Below are 20167 nucleotides of genomic sequence, written 5' to 3'. Positions count from 1 at the left end.
TATTTACCCGTCGCAACAAAGCGGATAAAAATATATCGCATTTGATATTCGTGTTTTCGTAACATCATTCTCTAACTCAGCGGGGGGTCCGCGCAGAGACAGACAGACGACGGCTATTATTATAGAGATGAAATTCTTAGTTTCAAAGTTAGAAGGATTTAAAACGATAAGTAGTACGAAGAATAACTAGAATCCGTCACCTCCTCTCAATAACTTTTCATAGGCTTGTCCAAATAGTACATCACAAAAGAAACAAAATAGTAGCAATAAATTTTTGCTTGCTTCAGCACATTTTCTGTGACGTCTCAAAAGCTTGAAATTTGTTCAAAATGCCACAATCTGCTCAAAATTCATTACTTTAGTTCTAGAGCGAATTTTTACATTCAGTTTAAAGTTTCTGATTGCCCGAAAATCCGTTTTTTTTCGTTTTCCGGTTTAATCCGAAAAAATAGGGAAATCTGATTAATTACGTGACCAAAACATGCAAAAAGATTTTTCCTAACGAAATAAAAATATGTTGTAAGTTCCAAGTTTCATACATAATTCTAACAAGAGTTCTTATATTTTTCCTATTATAAGGGTATAGAGATTTTTAGGGGTAGTTTCGAGTAATCTCAAAGCCTCTGAATCTCAATCTCAAAGCCTCTGAAAGATATGAGACGTAAAAATTTTGCATCCGGGTGTCTAATAGATAAATATTGAATCTCAGTAAGTATCATAGCCATGCAACATAGCTTTAAAGAGTTATTAAAAAAAACCCGTCAGGGGGGGGGGGGGTCACGACAGGCAAGGTCGATGTTAAAACGAAATGTCACAGTATGGGCGTATGCAGGTGGGTGTATGAATTTTTTAGACCCGGTAACGAAAAAGTATGTAGAAATTAACATACTGTTGAGAAAATCTAATATATAGAATTAATAAGACCAATGATAAAACATTTATTCATTTCATACCAATGTTTTTATCTACATTATATGTTTTCTGTTGACATTTTTTTAATTACTTTCTAATGACAATCTCATTTATAAATTAAGTAAATGATGTAATACACAGAACGGATGCTGCTTCTGTTAGATTGGATAATTCGTGCACAACTTTTAAATAATAACGAGAATTTTCTTTACTGCAGATGGCTTGTCCGTATAACATCACAAGCACGTAAGTTTAGCATGTTTTTATTTACTAGGTAATAGTCCTACATGCTGTTTATACATTTGTTGGAATGTTAAACAAAACTGCAAGTAACATATCGCTTCCAAATTTTTAATATTCCAACCTAAATTAAATCGTCACTGTCTCGCGTTTAAACATCAGGAAATGCAAATGTTTTTTTCGAAGTCAAAGCCATTTAATTTCTGCAAGCTTTATTGAAGATAATTTTTTGGTCTTTTAAAAAAAAATATTGAAGTGACACGTGCTACTTAAATCAAATTCAGAAACACATAGTCAGGGAAGATCAGAATAAAAGCATACCACAGATTCCCTATTTAACGGATACGCTAGTTAGGGTCCAATTAACATAGAAAATTATTTTTTAGTCAAACTCTTATACTGACTCAAAAACAGGCGGACATAGAATTAGCCGACACGTTTTTTTACTCATGGAATTAGGATTTTGCCTCACTTTCACGTTGGCGGACTAGGACAAAAATATACAACCATTTGACTCTTCACATGTTATTTTACTTTAATCAATGATTTAAATTTTCATTACCTTTAACCTTTAACAATTAAATAACATGTCGCTGCAACAATCCACTTGATTCTCCTCCGCAGACGGTAAAAAATTTCAATAAAAGTAATGTACCAAAGCAAAATAAAAGGGCAAGTGATAGTTTCTCTGTGCATAGCTTTGCTTACTCTAGCCAAAATGTTAGCGCTCTTCAAAAAGCTTACGCTGTATCCCAAAAAGCTTCTTTACCAACTTCTAGACCTGTGTTAGGAGAAAATCTGTCTGTTTTAATTGCATTGTTGTTTTTTGTATATTTTATGTTAGTATGTGCGTCCAAAAAAAAGAACACACGTTAGATTTTAACGAGAAGACAACCGTATTTTTTACGAAGATAAGACAAAACTTTGTAGCTACGAAGACTTTATTATTCGCCCTGTTTACACCTGCGTAGTATAAAACTCTGTCATATTTTTCATTTGTACCTATTAAAAAAAGCAAAATGGCGGAAATCGTCCAAGAATAACTTTTATTTCGGTTATTGGATATAATCTTAGCAATTGGGTAGTTTAGAGTGATGACCATCAATCTCTAAACAGTCTGAAGATAAATAAACCGTTTACTAGTCATCAGTTCGTTGAAAAATGCATTGAAACTCGTTCTCCTTAACAAAGGCGATAAATATATATCGTTTTTGTTATTTTGTTTCTCTGTCGCGCGACTCTCTTTTTTCGCGCCCACCCAGAATAAGTATAAGGGATACACTGAAAATGACTTTCTATCACTCTACCCACTTCTCCGTTTTACTGTTTTGTTGTTTTAGTAATTCTGAAGAAGTTACGTATACCTCGCATCTCAAGGTAAATTATCTCTTTAAAATACATTTTAAAAGCAATTAGATTATAATCATTAGCAACAAAGGTTCTTTTAGACGGTGAACTATTCGATAAATTATACATCAAGTTTATAAAATACTGGTCGACTAGCCCCTCCTTTTTATACCGCATTACGCATGTCTCGCTATTTGCGGTACCATTTTGTGTGACAGACAGACAGATTATAATATAGATAAAATGCTTAACGAAATAGTTAATAGTGTAATGTTCCGAAAATTATTGATTAATTATTACCAGAAGCAAAAAAATAGGCTAGTTTAGCTACGAATAATATCAAAACATTTTGATTTTATTCAGCAATAACTTAGCTAAGATCAAAGAACACCGACATCTGGTAGCACATAGAGGTCTAAAATTAGCAACTTGTGCATAATTATCATGATGTAAAGTTTCACTTTTGTTTTGATTTTATTCGTAGCTAAACTAAACTATTGTTTTGCTTCTAGCATTAATGACATTAGAAACTATTCCGTTAAGTATTCTGTTATTAGCAAACTTGATGTATAATTTATCGAATAGTTCGCTGTCTAAAAGAGCCTAAATGAAAAAATGTTTAATTTTATGAAACTTTATTTCAGCTTGATACCCTTCTTAGTTTAAACCAACCTTTGTCTGATGCCCACGATGAGTATTGTTTTGTAACAACCCATCAAGGTAACACAAATTAATTATCTTTCTTGTTACCTTTTACCTCCATATTCTTTAAAAGATTTTTTTTTTCTCCCAAGTATAGCTTTTTTTAATTATCTTGCTGCAAATTACAAGCAATTGTAACAGCTGCCTGTCCAGTAAATCCTTTCTTTTTCGGCATTTCTCATGCGAATTATGTATGAGCAAGAAAATATGTTAATAATCTTACTTGACTATTAAAAATTTCCAATAGAGTGGTAAAATTCCGTCTAGTAGAACTAAAGGAAATGAGTTTTAGTCAGAACGTGGTATTTTAGACTAATTTTCAGCTTTTAATGACGTCACAGGGGAAGTACTGTCATAAACACAAAATTTATTGCTGCCATTTTGTTCCTTTCATGACTTATCATAAATGTACCCAGTTTGATGCCATTTGGAAAAGCCTATCAATAGTTATCATTTATCTTTAGTTTACGAGTTATGGTTTAGACAAATCATACGCGAATTGGATTCAATCAGAGAAATATTACCTGTTTTGGTGAGTCAAGTTTCCATCCAAATACATTTGAAATTAGATTTACTCCAACCCAGGCTTGTTTTCTTCTTAAATGCCAGATAATGAAATCGCCGATTTAAGTGGATCCACATTGCACATTTGGCAAGGCTTTAAAATATGTGCTCAGTCAGTAGGCTTCAACACTGTGCATGACACAGCAGCTCACTTTAGGGCCCGTGAAGGACTTAGCCTTTACAAAAAGAGGTCATGCTTACGTCAACACAACAAGAAGAACTGTGAAATGCTGACAATTAGCGTGTATTATGTCGAAAGGGCGTTTTATAACTACTTGTGCAGAAGAAACATTAGCCTCTGTCATTGAAAACATGCTAAAGAAGAATTGATTATCACTTAACTGCTAAGTTAAGTGAGTAAGTAACGGAAAGTTTTAAAGTCCTTGGAGATTCCATTCGAATATCTGGCTATTCCTCCCCTCCGACGATAACTAAGTTACATTGCCCGGTAGAGATACGTATAGCATTGCTCTAACTTGCTTCCTGGCCACACAATTGACCAATTGGCGGTCCGTAGATGACTCCAAATTGGCTGGCAACACTACATTTGAAGTGCTTTGAGGAGGAGACTCGAACGTGACACCTTATAATTACAAGTTGGCAGCGCTATCACTACACCATATCCGCCAATTACTCATTTTAATTGCCCAGTTCGATTAACCGGCCTAATTTTAGTCTTGGAGAGTTCTGAAAAGAAAAAAAAGGAAAAGTGTGACATGAAAATCTCGCCACAAGTTCATTGACGGTCGCGGGAAGATAACATTTAGGAAAAAGATTTTATTTAGACCGTTGACTAGATAAACAGAATTTTCACAAATCTCACATAGGCAAGACCATTGGGAAATCTTCTTAATAAAAATGCATTGCTTATTTTGTTTAAAGACGTCGTACAATTGACGAAATGTTAGTTTTTTGCCAAAGGTAGACTTAAATGTGTCAGATGAAGATCGATCATTTTTCATGATTTTTGACCCATGAAGCATATCTAAAAATATCTCTAATTTTCCACAGCAGATAGCATTTTTAAGTATACCTCTTAACTTTGTTAAATGTACCAAGATTACGTTATCCATTTTTCCCGTGGTGGTGTAATAGATATCAGCACGATTAAGAATTTCTTTGACCCATTGTTGCTCCTGATCAGGTAAATTATTTTTCTTCCCGCCAACTTCCTCACCAAGTTTTGCTTTTACGTTAAATTTTGAGGACAATGTTTTAATTACCTCGCTTTTTCTTCTGGGACTCCGAGGAAGAACTTTTCCCATTTTTTGGATCGTCCTTGACTTTATAGCAGAGTTGATAAAGGAAGGTTGACAGGTGTCAGGTGTGAGGTGGTCAGAATTATTATCGATTCCAACTTTTTGTCGTAGTTTCGTCAATTTTTTTCTTTTCCTGTCTTTTTTTTCTGGTCTTCGTATTTGACTTTATCTGTTTTCAGCAGGAGCCGTGCATGTTTTTTTCGTAAAGCCCCCCCCCCCTTATCTTATAAGATTCTTTGTTCTCTTCTCTGTACCGTTTACATTGATCAGCATTGGTGGTATTTGCTTTTTTCTCTTCCATATTTTTGCTCACGACCTCACAAAAGTTCTTATTACTGGCACCAAATACCACACCCAACAAACAACAAAGTAACCAATTTTTTTTTTGAAAAATGGAAACACTCGAATAAAAAAAATATCTAATAAATACGGTGGCCCACAAGTGTCACGGCACAAATCTACCCCACGGCACAAAAAAACTCCACGGCACAAAAAAATACTCCACGGCACAAAAAAAAACTCCACGGCACAAAAAAATAATCTCTACAACTGATAAAAATACACCACGGCACAAAAAAAACAAACCCACGGCACAAAAAAAGTCACGGCACAAAAAAAACCACTGCACAAAATATAACAATGTCTTTTTTTTATTTAAGACGAGTCTACTGACGATGAAAACGTAGAAATAGACGAGGAAAGCCTTCTTAAGTACTAATTTAAATGTGGTTTTGAATACGAAGAAATCTTAGGTCATTTGTCTCGCTTTGGATTGAACATTAGCAGAAGTACACTGTTAAGAAGGTTGAAGTTATATGGCTTATCCCCACGACACGGTTCTATAAGTAACGATGTGCATGCAAAAGTGAAAAAACGTATTGAAGAAATTATAGATGGTCCAGGATCATGTGGTGGTTACCGAACTATTTGACACACATTGCGCATCGAAGGTCTTTAGTTACCTAGAAATATAGTACAATCTTTGTTAAAAGAATTGGATCCTGTTGGTGTTAAAGTGAGACAGGCTCGGATGTATTGATGGACTTAGCCGTAAGATTATGTGGTTACGCGTGACTAGAACAAACAAATCACCGGATGGTATAGCTTCTATGTACCTAAATGCAATAACAGAAACAGATGGTTATACAATGGAGTTAATCACTGACTTAGGAACTGAAAATGAAATAACGGCTACTATCCAAGCTTTTTTTCATGACAACCCTGACGCTCATCGCTATCCACCGTCTACAAGAAATCAAAGGATAGAATCTTGGTGGTCTTATTTTAGCAAAACAGATCCTCATGGTGGCGAAACTTTTTCAAAGATTTAGAATCACATGGCGTTATTGATCTTACGCGTGAACTGGATAAACAATTGTTGTACTACTGCTTTGTTGGAATAATTCAAAATGATTTAGATGATATAGTTAAACACTGGAATACGCATTACATACGTAAATCAAAACATGAGAGTGTAGCTGGGCGTCCTGATTCCATATTTTTTCCCAGAAAGATTGGAGGGCAAAATCAAAAGGTTTCTGTCAACAACAGGGAAATTCATACATATGGAGCCACACAGTACAAAAAGACGAACATGACGTGTATCAGAGTATTTCGATTACGTTACGGCTCAAACTAATCGAAATACTCTGTATACAACATAAAAATCTCGATAAATAAATGAATAAGAACAAATTTGTGCTCTCCTTCGGAGGGTTTTTTCTTTGTGCCGTGGAGTTTTTTTGTGCCGTTGGGTAGATTTGTGCCGTGATACTTGTGGGCAACCGTGAATAAAAATGTTCCATTGTAACAAGAAGAGTATTCAGACACAAAAAGAGAGCACAATTCAATCATTTCCACATTGGAATCATCATTATAATTTCTCTATCGACAGTAGGATGAGAATCCAATTTTGTCAGCCCAATTTTAGAAATTATGTCGGACGGAATTTTTTTTAAAAAATTAAAATATATCGAAAACAAGATGCATATGTTTTAAAAATGTAACGAAGTAAACTCCACTGCTCATAAACAAGATAGGAAGAAATATTTTCAACTCTGGAAAATATTTTTTGTATTAAAAATTCCAACTTTTAGATTAAATTTTATGTCGGACGGAAAATTTTTTGTAAATAAGGCTTTCGAAACTTGTTTTTGAGAAAAAAGGATGACTTTTTTAACATATTGGTGTTGTTTTGAAACAATGACAACAGCTATGAGAGATCACTGGATTTTCATCTTCGAGTAAAAAGTAATTATAATTGTCCGTCCGTCATAAATTTTTCATCGTCAGGTAACGTATTTTTGACAGGATTAAACAAAGTTGAATTTTTTTTCATGAGGTCAACCTATTTCGTCACAGGCGCAGAGATGCCACATTTGGAGCAGAGGCCATTATAAAGATTTTTTAGATCTATATTATAATACCCGCATGCGTCTTTCCGTCTGTCTGTCACGCAAAATGGTAGCTTAGCTGCGCAAGTAACGAAACGCACGCAATGCGTTTTTAAATTATTGCTCTGTCAACAATTTCTACGCATTCTGAATAGACAGAAAATATTTCTTTTTTTGTGTTTCGATAAGAGTTTTTCAAATTTCGACAGTAAAAGGAAAAATTACTAACGCGCATGCTTAAAACATTTCCTTTCCGCATTTTTCGAGCAGAATGTGGCGTGCAACTAACCCTCATACAATAGACAAGGTTCAATGAATTATACTATTTCTATAAAAGTCACACATACTTTGAATGTGTGAATGTTTACGAGGACTATATCTATGCGCGGACTTAGGTACAAACTCTGGGTAAAAACTCTGCGTACAAATTCACGATACAAATCATGCTTACTTCCCTTTCAAGCTGCGTTCCACAATATTAAATAGGCAACAGGTTCATTGCAACGTCTTGACTTGACCTACTTATCTGCTAAATTACAGACTTAGCGGTCTACCGATTGTGTATTGTGAATAAGTGCTCTTGACATGTTGTCACAAATGATAAAAATTTAGTGTTGCCTTATAATTTTTTTTGTTTATTTATTAAACGAGAGTTTGTATTTTTAAACCTGCTACCAGATTAGCTCGAATTGAAACAGGATTCAGAGTTATAAGTCTTTATCTTTAAATTCTGAGAATAGAAATCTTTTTACCTGCATTTTCTACGTTCATGGAAATTGAGTTAATACTTAAAAGCTGAAAATAATAATAATTTTGTTTTATACAATAGCACGTCGAAAAAGAAAAGCAGTTGCTAGCAATTTCAAGACTTGAAAGAATAAAAAAAATATGGAAGGTGAGGACTGCTTAAACCAAGAGGGGCAAAGTCAGCCAATTATCTCATTTAATTTTTGTTTTTAAGTTCGATAAATATGCAAATAAAAGTCTGATGAAGTGCGAAAGTGTGCACAACCTTTTTCTAGTTGCTGGTGGAGCAGTTTGATATTATGGAAACAATTACGCCGATGGATTTTGCAAGTTTTAGGCAAGTACGTTTGTTTGACGAGCGTTGTAATTTCTCGTTTTGATTTATTTCAAGAATTTTCTACTTTTTCTTTGCTTCAGAGGCCACCTAAAGTCATCCTCTGGTTTTCAAAGTTATCAATTCCGTATAATTGAAAACAAGTTTGGGGTTCGAGGGGTAAAGCTTTTTTTCACTTTATACTGATTGTGTTGTTGTTTTTACTACCGAGAATAGAGCAGTATTGTGCGGTATGAGTGTTAGGTAGCGACACAGGAAATTCTTAAGAGCTGTAAAGTATCGTGAACAGAAGATGCAGAAATCTATAATATTTATAATTAACGCTTTCAGTACCGGAAAGTCGTTCTAAGTCCTAATCGTCGCGAGGGACCAGAGCAGAACGACTCTGAAGACACTTGATCTTGTGGGAAATTAAGTCTACCTCGCGAATCGATGTTTTAAAAATTTTTAAATTTCGTCAGAATTCAGTTTCGCGAATAGATAATTTCAATTAATTTTACGAGAATTTATTTTCGCAAATGGCGACATATTATTGCAAAATTTTCATAATTCATGTTTTTATTGCAGCACAAACTTAGGAGTATTCATCAGTTTCGTTTTTCCTCAACATTAAAGTTTATGTTCCAATCAGATCACTTCGACCTTGTTTCCAGCGCCTGTTGTCTCTTTTTTATATCAGGACGGAGTCTAAACATAAGAGAGAGACATCAGAAGCTGGGAACGAAGTCATACGCAAACACACTTATTTTTCCCAAATTTCGCTATTCTATCTCATTTTTATTTTTTATTTTTTTATATTTAGGAAAATCGAATTAGACACAACCAAGCCTCATACAGGTAACTAAATTCGTATTGTCAATACTGAGAAGGAATTGTTAGCTATTGTATATAACCCAAACAATGTAAGATATTTACTGCTAATATTAATAAGTCAAAAACTTTGGGTGCGCCAGATGAAATTTTGCTATAAGATACTGCACAAAGAAGAAATATTTTGTATTTTATGTTTTGTGATGTTTAAATTTAAGTTTTTTTTTCCGAAATAGGTAACCAGGTCCTGTCTGGGGCTAGAATTTGTTAAATATCGAAAAGCTGCGTCAACCCCCTCTTTATAGAACCAAGGGACTATTAAAGCTGTTTATTATTTTGATCAGCGTTTCAAGTCCTACAAAATAAAAGCAATGCCTAGATACATTTATGAAAAATATATATAACTTTGAAGATACTACCACTTATCTGTTCAGATCAAATTTTTTAAATAGAATTTATTTCAATCTTGGTGTGTCTAAGAGCTACGTGGATTTTTCCACAAAGCCCGTTCTTATATACTATTACACTACTTCTGGCTGTGTTTACCTGTAACTTTGGTGGTGAAATACTTGTTAATCTATTTGACCATATTTGACGTTGGAACTTTTGGGAAGAAATACAACAAAGTGATTAATGTTGTTGTATCAAGATGCTCCCTCTCTATGTAATCCATGATTGCGTTTTTGCTTTTCACTTATCATCGTTCAACATTGAACTTTTTTCGCCTCTTGCTACTACATACTGTTCATATCCTATTTGATTTTTTTTTTTGCTAAAGTTACCAAATGTTACAATGACGTTGCTTTCTATAGGAATACGTATTTTTTGTCACACTTATTGGACTGAAGACTAGTCAAACATGCATGGCAATAAAGTAAATTTACGACCTATTCTTTGTTTTCAAAATGTGAAATAAATCCCAATGCGTACACAGAAGTAAAAATATATAAAGATTCTTATTAATGTAACCAGAAAGATATATTTGATATATTTTTTATGTTTTTATTTATGTTATTATATATTATAATTTTATGATATATTTTAATTTAAGGAGAATGTAAGTTAATAAAGAATGTTTATTCATAGCTCTGTGTTCAAAGACGATCAACTTCAACTAGTCAAACAATCCGAACAAGATCTCTCTTGCTTTGATTTGATTGAGGTAAGAAACATCCATTGTCTGTAGAAGCCTGTGATAGGTTACAAATAAAATCCTTTAGCATCAGTTATACCAGAGATCTGCTATAGGGAAGTATTTATTCGCTAGAGTGGCAATCAGAAATATCAGAAAGATGGACGTATTCTTTTGCATCACCCATGGAAAGTGATAAATCGGTCCATTTTACCATTTTTCGTTTTCATATTGTTTAATTGATAAAAAACTTTTGCCAATCCGTTTGCATTTTACACAACACATTGTATTCTGCAAACTTGTGTATTCCAATATTTTATATTTAAATGCTTTGCTATTTACATACTGTTTCTCCAGTGCGTGTAGTTAGATTAATCCACGGATCTGACAACTACTGTAACATAGTTAAAATACGCTACTTCTGATGTTGTGTATCCGTGATAGAAAAATTAGATTATTTTGCAGGCCTTTGCTATATGACAGTATTCATATACTAGAGTTGTAGATAAAATGTAATCAAAAGCCTGTGTTTTCTTTTTTGATGGATGCATATTCCACATATATGCGCTTTTTAAATACAAGTGAAATTCGAGCTTGAATTGTAAACAATGTATTGTCAGTAATAGTATCAAGGAGCACGTCATATTATTAATGAATAAAAACAGATAATAGTCTACTTAGATGATTAATTTCATTTTTATACCTGAATTGAACAAAACAGTTCTTTCTGGTGTATTGTCTTTGGTGTATTGTCTTTGTCCACTTTCACCACCCTAATTCTCGAGTTGAACAATTCATATCATCCCTAAGATGGTGATTATTTTCTTAAGATGTCGTTTGACGGTCGTATTATTGCTTACATTGTTGTGAAAGTTTCCAAAGTAACCTCCAATCAAGAAAGCTGGTCTATATATTTCTCTTTTGAACCGGTAGCGTGAAATCAACGAGTTGTATTCATGTTTCACAAAACAAATATATTTGTTCAACTAATTCAACATAAGGAAGACGTCAACTGTCCATAACTGTCCATACTGTAGCAAAATTAAATTGATACCTTGCAAAAATCACCCTCTCCCTGGATACACTGCAATAATTCTGTAACGTAAGAAACGGGTTATCTCTTTGGGAAACAAATTAGCTGACTAAAAGCAGATCAAAATAAATATAAATCCGAATATCGCGCGTTTATTCATTCTGCAACTAGTTCATCTGAAACAATTACTATTTAGTCGTGATTATGTTTTTGTTATTATGTTTTTTATCGTCAGACATGGTTGGAAAACTTGTGTTCGCTGATTTCCAATGCCTTCAATTTTTGGCAAATGTTTACAGAAAACTGTCGAAAATGGCTCAGCGAAGAAAGAAAGTCAGCAGAGGTAAACTTTACAAAAAATATTTATTTTTGTTTTGTCAGAGCCTTTCTAGAAATTTAAAGATTGATATATATTGCAGCAATTTCGTTTTTTTTGTGCTCTTGCTTTTAGCGATAGCCCTTGCAGAAACCACTAAGCATTTGATAAAGGGGCACCACCGTCCATAATTTAAGAATTATAATCCCACCAATAAGTACTTTTTTATGTATCCAAATTTATTTTAGAAAGTGCAAAATCCCAATGGGAAAGATGCTCTTTTGGATCAGTGCTGTCAAAATGAGGTACCCTCTTTCCTTGTGTGTCTTTTTCTTTCTGTTTATGGCTCTTTGTAATATTTTTTAAATTTTTTATTTTTTGAATCTAGACACATTTTGAAGGTATATTAGAAGAAAGCAAATACGAAATTTTAAGGTCAAAAGGTAATCTTATATTTTTAATTTATTTTCATCGTAATACAAAATCAACTAAAAAATAAGGTTGAAACATTTAAAAGCCAAACACTAAGCTGCATCACCACTTCTTCGGTCCACTAAAAAGTAATGCCTAAGGAGATTGTTTACACCTGGTGACGAGGAAACAAATTGCGACACTTTAGGCCGTTTTTTTTTTTAAAAAAAAGATGTGATGATTCTTCTGTACCTGAAGAGGAAATTAGGAATATGCAATCTTGCCAGCATGCCAGCAACCCGTCCTTAGGACTTGTTATTCTTTTTATATTTTGATGGTCTGAACAAGGACCTGGCCTTGGATGGTCACGTGACGACGAAATAGTAGGTATAGTGGGTATTTTAAAAATAATTATTTGTCTCGCCCTTCCAGCGCACACGCTAAAAATATACACAGGCAGTCGAGAACAGCATTATAAGTAATCATTAAACGTTTTGATTTTTGCGAGTTACCAATTTAGTAGCGCAAAATAAGAAATGTGATTTTTTTAGCAACACAAGTAAAAAAATTTTGTTCCTGCTGCATGATGTTGTCTATAAAGATAAACATCACCTCTAATGCCCGAACCTGTTTTTAACCAGTCATTGTTAATCCTTATGAAGAATACTTAACAGCAAACCAAACGCAACACAACAACAACAACCATTTTTAAGTTCCTACGGAAAATCAAATTCGTCACATGACCAACCAAGACCAGGGCCTTATTCAGGCCGTCCAAATATAAAAACACAAGTCTTGTGGACGAGGTTGAGCATACCTGCTGTTTCTATATACGGCCCTAAAAATACACCCAATTCCGGAAATAAAATAAACACGACTATTGCTCTGGGTTAACAAAGATAGTCGACTTTTTCATTTTACGTTTTTCTATATTTCTTATGCATACATAAAGTTTTTGGTATATTTAAGATCTGTACGTCGGGTATCTTAATCCGTAGAGCACCAAAATCTTATTTCTATACCAGGTAATCGCTATTTATCATGGAAAGCATTACAAGGAGCTTTAATGATTTACTATTATCGCGATGAGATTATCCTTCACGAGGCGTATCAACTGATTTCGTTATTAATGGATATTGACGATCTGATGATCAAATGGAGATGTAAGTTTTATTTCTATTTGAATAAAAACGATATGTCTTCCAACGATGCGGTATATCAAAGCTTAGAAACTTTCATTTCTTCCTCTTAATGCTTCAATGATTTAGTCAAAACACATTAACTTTATAGGTAGCCACATATTGCTGGTTCACCGCCAGTTGGGCTCAAAAACTGGTACATATGGCACATCTGGATATCAATACCTTCGAGCGACATTTAGGTATAACAACTAATTTTTCATTTCTTTTGCGAAGAAGAAGAGATTTTTATGGCGTTAAATATTTACTTAATGAAAAAGGTTATCGCGATAATAGTTCGAATATTTCACAGTAATTTATCGAGTACTATTATTTATTCTTTTGTGCATTGGAAAGACATATTATATCACAGGTAGCTTTTAAGGACGTTTTTTTCTTCGTTTTTTAAAGGAAAAACTATTTGACTTCTTTACTCCAAAAACCAGAGAGGGACTGAACAAACGAACATAACTTATATATTTTTTTCTATACATTTCCGGTCCTTGTGGCATAACCATAATTATTTTTCTAGTGACAGATACAAAGTCTTCCTGGATTTTTTCAATTTGTCAAGTTACTTAATTCCAAGCGAATATATTCCAAAGATAGATAAAGAAACTAGACGAAGCACCCTCGAAGCCTACATGTCAAACTGATGTGAACGAACGTTGATGTCTTCTTAATAATCTTGACAAACCTTATCTGATTTAACTGTAGTGTTAAGAAACAATAAATCTGTGAATTTTAAATACTTTAATGGCTTCAGGTAACAACATTCAAAATATCCTAATTTATTTCATCAAAGGTCTTGATCCAAGGTGTAATAACATTGATGGTATTGAGAAGTCTAAAAGGAACTGAAAACCAGAGCAAATAGTAAAGTGCCCACAGCAAATATGCCTTAAACTTTAAATGCCGACATATTGACACTTTCAGAATGATAGAACAAACCAATACAAGCACAGGTCTTAAAAGAAATTTGGGACACAAGTTCAACAATACAAATAATGACATCATACGCATAGTCAGCAAAATAGCAAATTCTGGTCCTGGTAGTGCCAAAACTCTGGTCTGCATTATATACACTTACTAGTATGTGGTAGTAACGTATGCCTAATTAGGTGCGGATATTGCTTGACAAATCTTTATTCTAAATTTTTAAGCCAAAATGTTTTTTTTGCACCTAAATATCGTGTGCCACAGAGACTATATACGCGACTAGTTCTCTCAACTCTTATGTGTGGATTTGACCACAGGAAGAAGTTACCGATAAACGCAGCAGAGTATCACTCTCTAATGGAGTATTTAATTGGTTAGTTTTGTGTGGCCTGGAAAGCCATACCCCAATTATGGGATATGAGGTCACGTTTCCTTTAATTACGAAATGGATTACGAACGAACAACAAACGAACACGGGATGTTTTTATTGAAATATTTTTATCAATCAGAGAGTTGTGAATTACAATATCACTAAACAGGTGTATATGTCTGCAACAGTTCTTTGTAAATGCATTCCTAGATAAATTTTGGACAAGATCACAGAGAATAAAAATCACCAGTTTTGTCATTTACTTACAATTAACAATACGGAAAAAATGAATTTAATAGTACTTTACTTTTTCTTTGACTTAAAAATTTATAATATCTTCCAGTTTAGCAAATCTTTCATTTTTCCTATAGTTTTTTGAGTATTCAACAAAATGATAAGACAAACCTCAGTTTCAAGCCTTGTTAGGATCAATAAAATTAAGGTAATAACGAACCAGTGATAGGTGGCTTGTTTTTGTTACACACTCAGTCCAAGCAAGATACGTAACCTAATCCTACACTGCATAAGGTGTTGGAAATGTGATACACATTCGCAAAGATTCTTCCGTCTTTGATGGTATGCTTTCACCAGGTCGAAACAGTTTAACTGGATAGCATGATTTACCAGTCTCTTTAACAGTAGTCTAGACGAATAATATAATCTGTGACCCATAACATTAATATTATATGATACTAGGGGTGAGGGTTGTTGAAACTGGGGTCTAACTTTTTTCCCCCCAAAATGTTTTTTTAGAAATCGGCGATCACTAGTATTCACGAATTGATGTTTATATGTGTTAGTATCATGTTGTATAACCACATGATGTGTGTTATATATACTCTGAACATTGTCATCAATGTTGTTATCAAAATTAGCAAACAAACTTCTTTTTCTTTCCACGTCTTTTTTAACTTTTAATCAAAAATTAAATTAACAAGAACTATAATTCTATAATAAAATAATAAAATAAACACTTTTCTTTTAAGTTACATCCATATTGTACTCAGAAATATTCACATTGTCAACGGTTACCGAAAATGGGCGAAGGACTAATACTGTGTCGGGATTTGCGACTCGCCAAACATACAATCAGGGTTCCCATACAGTCTTTTGATGCGCGGCTTTTTCTCAGGTCTCTTAGAATTCACTGCAAGGTTTTTACTCAGTATTCTGAGTGAAAACATAAATTTAAAACACAGAATGTGTCCACTTGAGCTGCGCGGTGACTAATATCAACACACTGGATAACAGTGTAAGAGAAGGTTCGTCCCCATGGTCTTCTGGTCCCTGAGCCGTTATTAAGGAGCGGAACAAATTTATGAAAAAGGCAAAATGCCCTGGGAATGAAGTTGAGTACTTTTGTGTTGCGTTTTGTGTTGCGTCTGCGCACGGTATTTAATCCATCAAAATTTTTAAAAACCAGATATCACCTAGATGTAGCAGAAAGATGTATGAACAACTGGGTTGCTGGAAATTTGAGTGATCTTCTACATGAGGCAAATATACAAGAAGACCTCTAAAAATCTTTGAAGCAACGCATGATGAAAGAACAAATCAATGCTGTAATGAAACTTTTATCAGAGCACATGATTAATGGCGTACCAAAATTAGATACAAAAACACTGAATCAATTGCAGTAAAATCATCCAAATGCAAAAGAAACTGACCATCACAAAACCTTCGCCTCATTACTCACTTATATAAAATGAATACAAGGTGGATCAGGTCTATTTTAGATGGACTCAGAGGAATAGTGTCACATATTTACCTCCCAATATTTTGGGAACATGATCTATGTGTGGCATATTCTAATTTATTATAAAGCTATGTACCAACTTTTCTTGTAAAGAAGGAGCTGCAAACTGGCTGTTGACAATTTCAATCGAAGCAGAAGGCGACATGTTCAATAAGATTGTCATCAACCTTGCTCCCAGCGCCTGTTGTCTCATTTTTAATATCAGGCCTGCGCGAGGGAAACACGTCAGAAAGAATACAAGATGCCCTGGAAACGAAGTTGGGTTGCAATGTAAGTGCAAATGTGATTCTTCTTTTGACCTACACAACATGCTCTATCCTGCTAAAGAGGAGGATTCATTTCGCTGCAACATTATGTACTGAGAAACATTGTTGCTAAGTTGCTTGACGGAATGTACAAAGATGTTGATGTTAAACCTCGTTTAACGCCTTTCTCGGGAGAACAATTTAAGCAAAAAAGCACTATTACAGGAGATGAAGCTGGATCGGATGTTTGTGCGAGAGGTTTTTAGCAAGCAGGTTAAATAGATTTTTTTGACGTACGGGTATTTAGGCCATTAATTTAAAACGACACGCGAATCAAGAACTGACGAAGGCTTACGAGTAAAATGAAAAAGGAAAGAAGAAAGCCTAATAGGTGAGGATTCTGGAAATAGAACATGGATGATTTACATCACTTGTATTTTCTGTCGCCGGCTGTATGTAGTATGGAGCGTAGCGTGTTTTTATCGCCACAATAAAAAGAATGCTGTTATTTATTTACAAACTCTCGCTTCTGGGAGAGAAAACTGTAGAATACAACTACCACAATGCATTGGGAATTAGCCGTATAGAGGGAAAGGGGAATTGCCAGAATTTTTCCGCACGCCTAGCGGAGCTGATTTCGGAAAAATAAAAACTGACAACCAGGATACGGCAAAAAGTTGCTTTCGTCCTTTGAAGAGCAATTAATATTTGTGTTTGAAGGGCAGCCGTTCTGTCTATAAAGGATAAGTCCTACGAGCTATTAATTAAAAAATCTATTAAAAGTTTACTATCAGCGAGATGAGTGCTCTACAGAGTAGAAAACTTTAATAAATTAAATCATGCCATGTTCACATTTTAATGTTCAAATGTTATCTTTTCACGCTTAATGTCTCCTATATGTTAATTGTTGAATATAATGTTTTGATTCCTTCTCGAACCCAGACAAACAGGTTTAACTCAAAGAGGTTTGGAAACAAAGAAAGGTATTAACTTGCTATAAAACAAAACTCTTCCGGGCGAACGGAAAATTCCAAACGGATTAAACGGATGAGAGTGTCCTTAAAATGGCGACGCTGCTGTGTGCGGAAAAGAAGTGTCTAATAGTACTCCCCATTTTGTGTGGTTATTTAAGGATTTTAAAAGGCGAAAGTAAATTTGTCTGTTCAGCAGGAGCATAAAAAACAACTTTCACTGTCATTTAATTACATTGTCAGAGCTTTTTAAGATGTGATAAACAAATTTATCTAATTGTGTCTAAAAAGCACCCTATTTTTGACCCTCCTCCTTACACCACTATCTCTAATAATGGCTTCGTAGGTTTATGGTTATAATACTCGCACTTTGTGGAAGAAAAGAGAATGTTACCATAGCCTCAGGTTAACCCAGGCCATGTGAGGGAAATTGGGGAGATGGCCACACCACCAATCAGGACCAATCAGGGAAAACAGCAAATTAGGATATCATAAACTAATTAGGCTATTCGCCTAATTAGGAGAAGAATTCCTAACCTTACTTAGTTATGCTATCCTAATTAGGCTATGAAAATTTTCTAAAAGCAAAAAAATCACCGTTAACTCGCTATCCGCATCTTTATTTCACTCTCTTTGTGCAGCCAAATTTCAAAATTTTTTTTTTTTATTGTATTTTTGTATTTTTTTTAAATTTAAAATTTTTAATTTTAAAGTTAAAAATACGATTTCATATCCTAATTAGGATATCAGCATGGCTTAATTAGGAGATGAACCTAATTTGCTGTTTTCCCTGACTGACCACTGTGTGGACTTGGATGTTGCAGAGAGTTCTGGGTAGAGCGTAGAACCAATAATTGGGACTAATTGGGTCTGCATAGCTCAAAATTAACATTAAATACCCTATGCCATGACTCTTCCTGGAAATAATAGACATAGTGTATATATATCCCTTAATATTTGTAAGGGTAGCGATGTGAAATAGTAAAATATGCACAGCTAGCTATCTATATCCCTGCCTGTACACCTGCGGATCTGCTAAGCGTACTCACTACAGCATGTTGAACCCACTAGAATCAAGCATTAACACACCAGAACCAAGCATTAACCCACCAGAACTAAAGCATAAACTTACTGATAACTGTTTTATTTTCTTGCTTGAAAGAAGTAATGTATATATGACTTTTTTATAATGGAATAAGGGTTGTAATTTTTTACCCATCAAACTTATCCCCATTAATTCTACATAATGTGATTACCAATTCTCATTAATTCCACTTTATTTTAATTGCAACGAATTGCAAATATTTGGGGCAATGTTTTCTTCCTGCAAACTTTTTTCACTTTTAACATGGTATGGACAGGACAAAATGTGGATGCTTGCAAAATTCCATGCACACATATGCATTGTGTCGAAAAATCAAAAACATAGGGAAATGGTTATTACCTTATTTATACATTTTTGGGAAACAATTTCCAAAAACACTGAAATTAAATTCTTTGAGCTACTATCTTTCTCTCTTCTTAAAAATAGATTTCAGCTTGTAAACTTCTTTATTTGATACTAGTCAGGGGCCAGTGGATAAATCCACGAAGTTCGCCCGCCATTTATTTATTGCATTTTTTATCTCGCTACTGTGGCTACCATTTTGCGTGAAAGACAGAGAGATGTATACAGGTATTATAATATAGATTATATGGATTATCTGTCGTTAATATATATATTTTCTGGACATTGGGCATAAATCACAAATATTTATTTGTTTTCAATTGGAGACAAAGTTGAAGTGGGGTCTCGTCATATCAAGCCTGTCAAATTTGTGTCTTTCAAATAGATGCAGATGTTTTGTTTTTTGGAGGAGAAATATTTTTGTTAGGCTCAAATCTTGGTGAGTTTCTGCTTGTTTCTGGCGAGTTCCTGGTTGTTTTGAGTGGAATCCTGCTCGGTTTTGGTGGGTACTGGCTCAGTTCTTATGGGTTTTTATTTTAAAGCATAGGGCATACTTATTCTCTTAAGAGGCAATCCTTACACATCACTATGGGTCATTTAAACATGAAGCAAACAAACAACATAAAGTTGCCAGTTGTAATGGTGTTAATAATCTTTAATGATGTCAATAAGTACTGAATTATTTTGCTGAGCTCTTGATGGTGCTCTAAATTTTTTCCATATTTAAATATCAGAGCATTTTCACAATGAGTCATTTTAGATAGCAGTAGTTGTATGTTATATACTATATTATATTACAATATAAGTTAAGTATATGTATTTAAATAAAAAAAGACATTGGCGAGTTGAAAAATTCAATTTATATTTAACGAAAGCTTTCAGTCGAAACTGCGGCCATCTTCAGTATATTTATATAATATATAATATACTGTAATATGTAACCTGTGGACAAGGTATCACAAAGTTTATTTTCCAAAATATTGATTCAATTTTTTTGCAATATATAGATTAATGTAACTTTGTATCAACCTTTGATTAGTGTTTTTACTTATCAAACATGT

At 34.0% G+C, this 20167-nt stretch overlaps 1 protein-coding gene across 2 annotated transcripts; it reads left to right on the top strand.

Annotated features, from left to right (window-relative positions):
• The first annotated feature begins 1024 nt into the window (after positions 1-1024).
• LOC130655303 (tryptophan 2,3-dioxygenase-like) lies at positions 1025-15419 on the top strand. 2 transcript variants are annotated; one of them, XM_057458037.1, is made up of 15 exons: positions 1026-1158; positions 2493-2529; positions 3144-3219; positions 3666-3733; positions 8247-8312; positions 8440-8501; positions 8582-8657; positions 9301-9335; positions 10395-10470; positions 11709-11816; positions 12038-12094; positions 12178-12232; positions 13226-13363; positions 13491-13581; positions 13911-15419. In XM_057458037.1, the coding sequence occupies exons 1-15, from the start codon at positions 1130-1132 to the stop codon at positions 14032-14034; spliced, it is 1098 nt and encodes a 365-aa protein (XP_057314020.1). In that variant the 5' UTR covers positions 1026-1129; the 3' UTR covers positions 14035-15419. The 2 variants fall into 2 exon arrangements, with proteins under 2 accessions (XP_057314021.1, XP_057314020.1); XM_057458038.1 differs by lacking the exon at positions 8582-8657 and having other exon boundaries at positions 1025-1158; positions 8440-8505.
• The last annotated feature ends 4748 nt before the right edge of the window (positions 15420-20167 follow it).

Source organism: Hydractinia symbiolongicarpus, chromosome 8, assembly GCF_029227915.1.
Source record: "Hydractinia symbiolongicarpus strain clone_291-10 chromosome 8, HSymV2.1, whole genome shotgun sequence".
Lineage (NCBI taxonomy): Eukaryota > Metazoa > Cnidaria > Hydrozoa > Anthoathecata > Hydractiniidae > Hydractinia > Hydractinia symbiolongicarpus.
The sequence above is the reverse complement of the archived record's forward strand: the minus strand, read 5'-3'. Positions and strand labels throughout refer to the sequence as shown.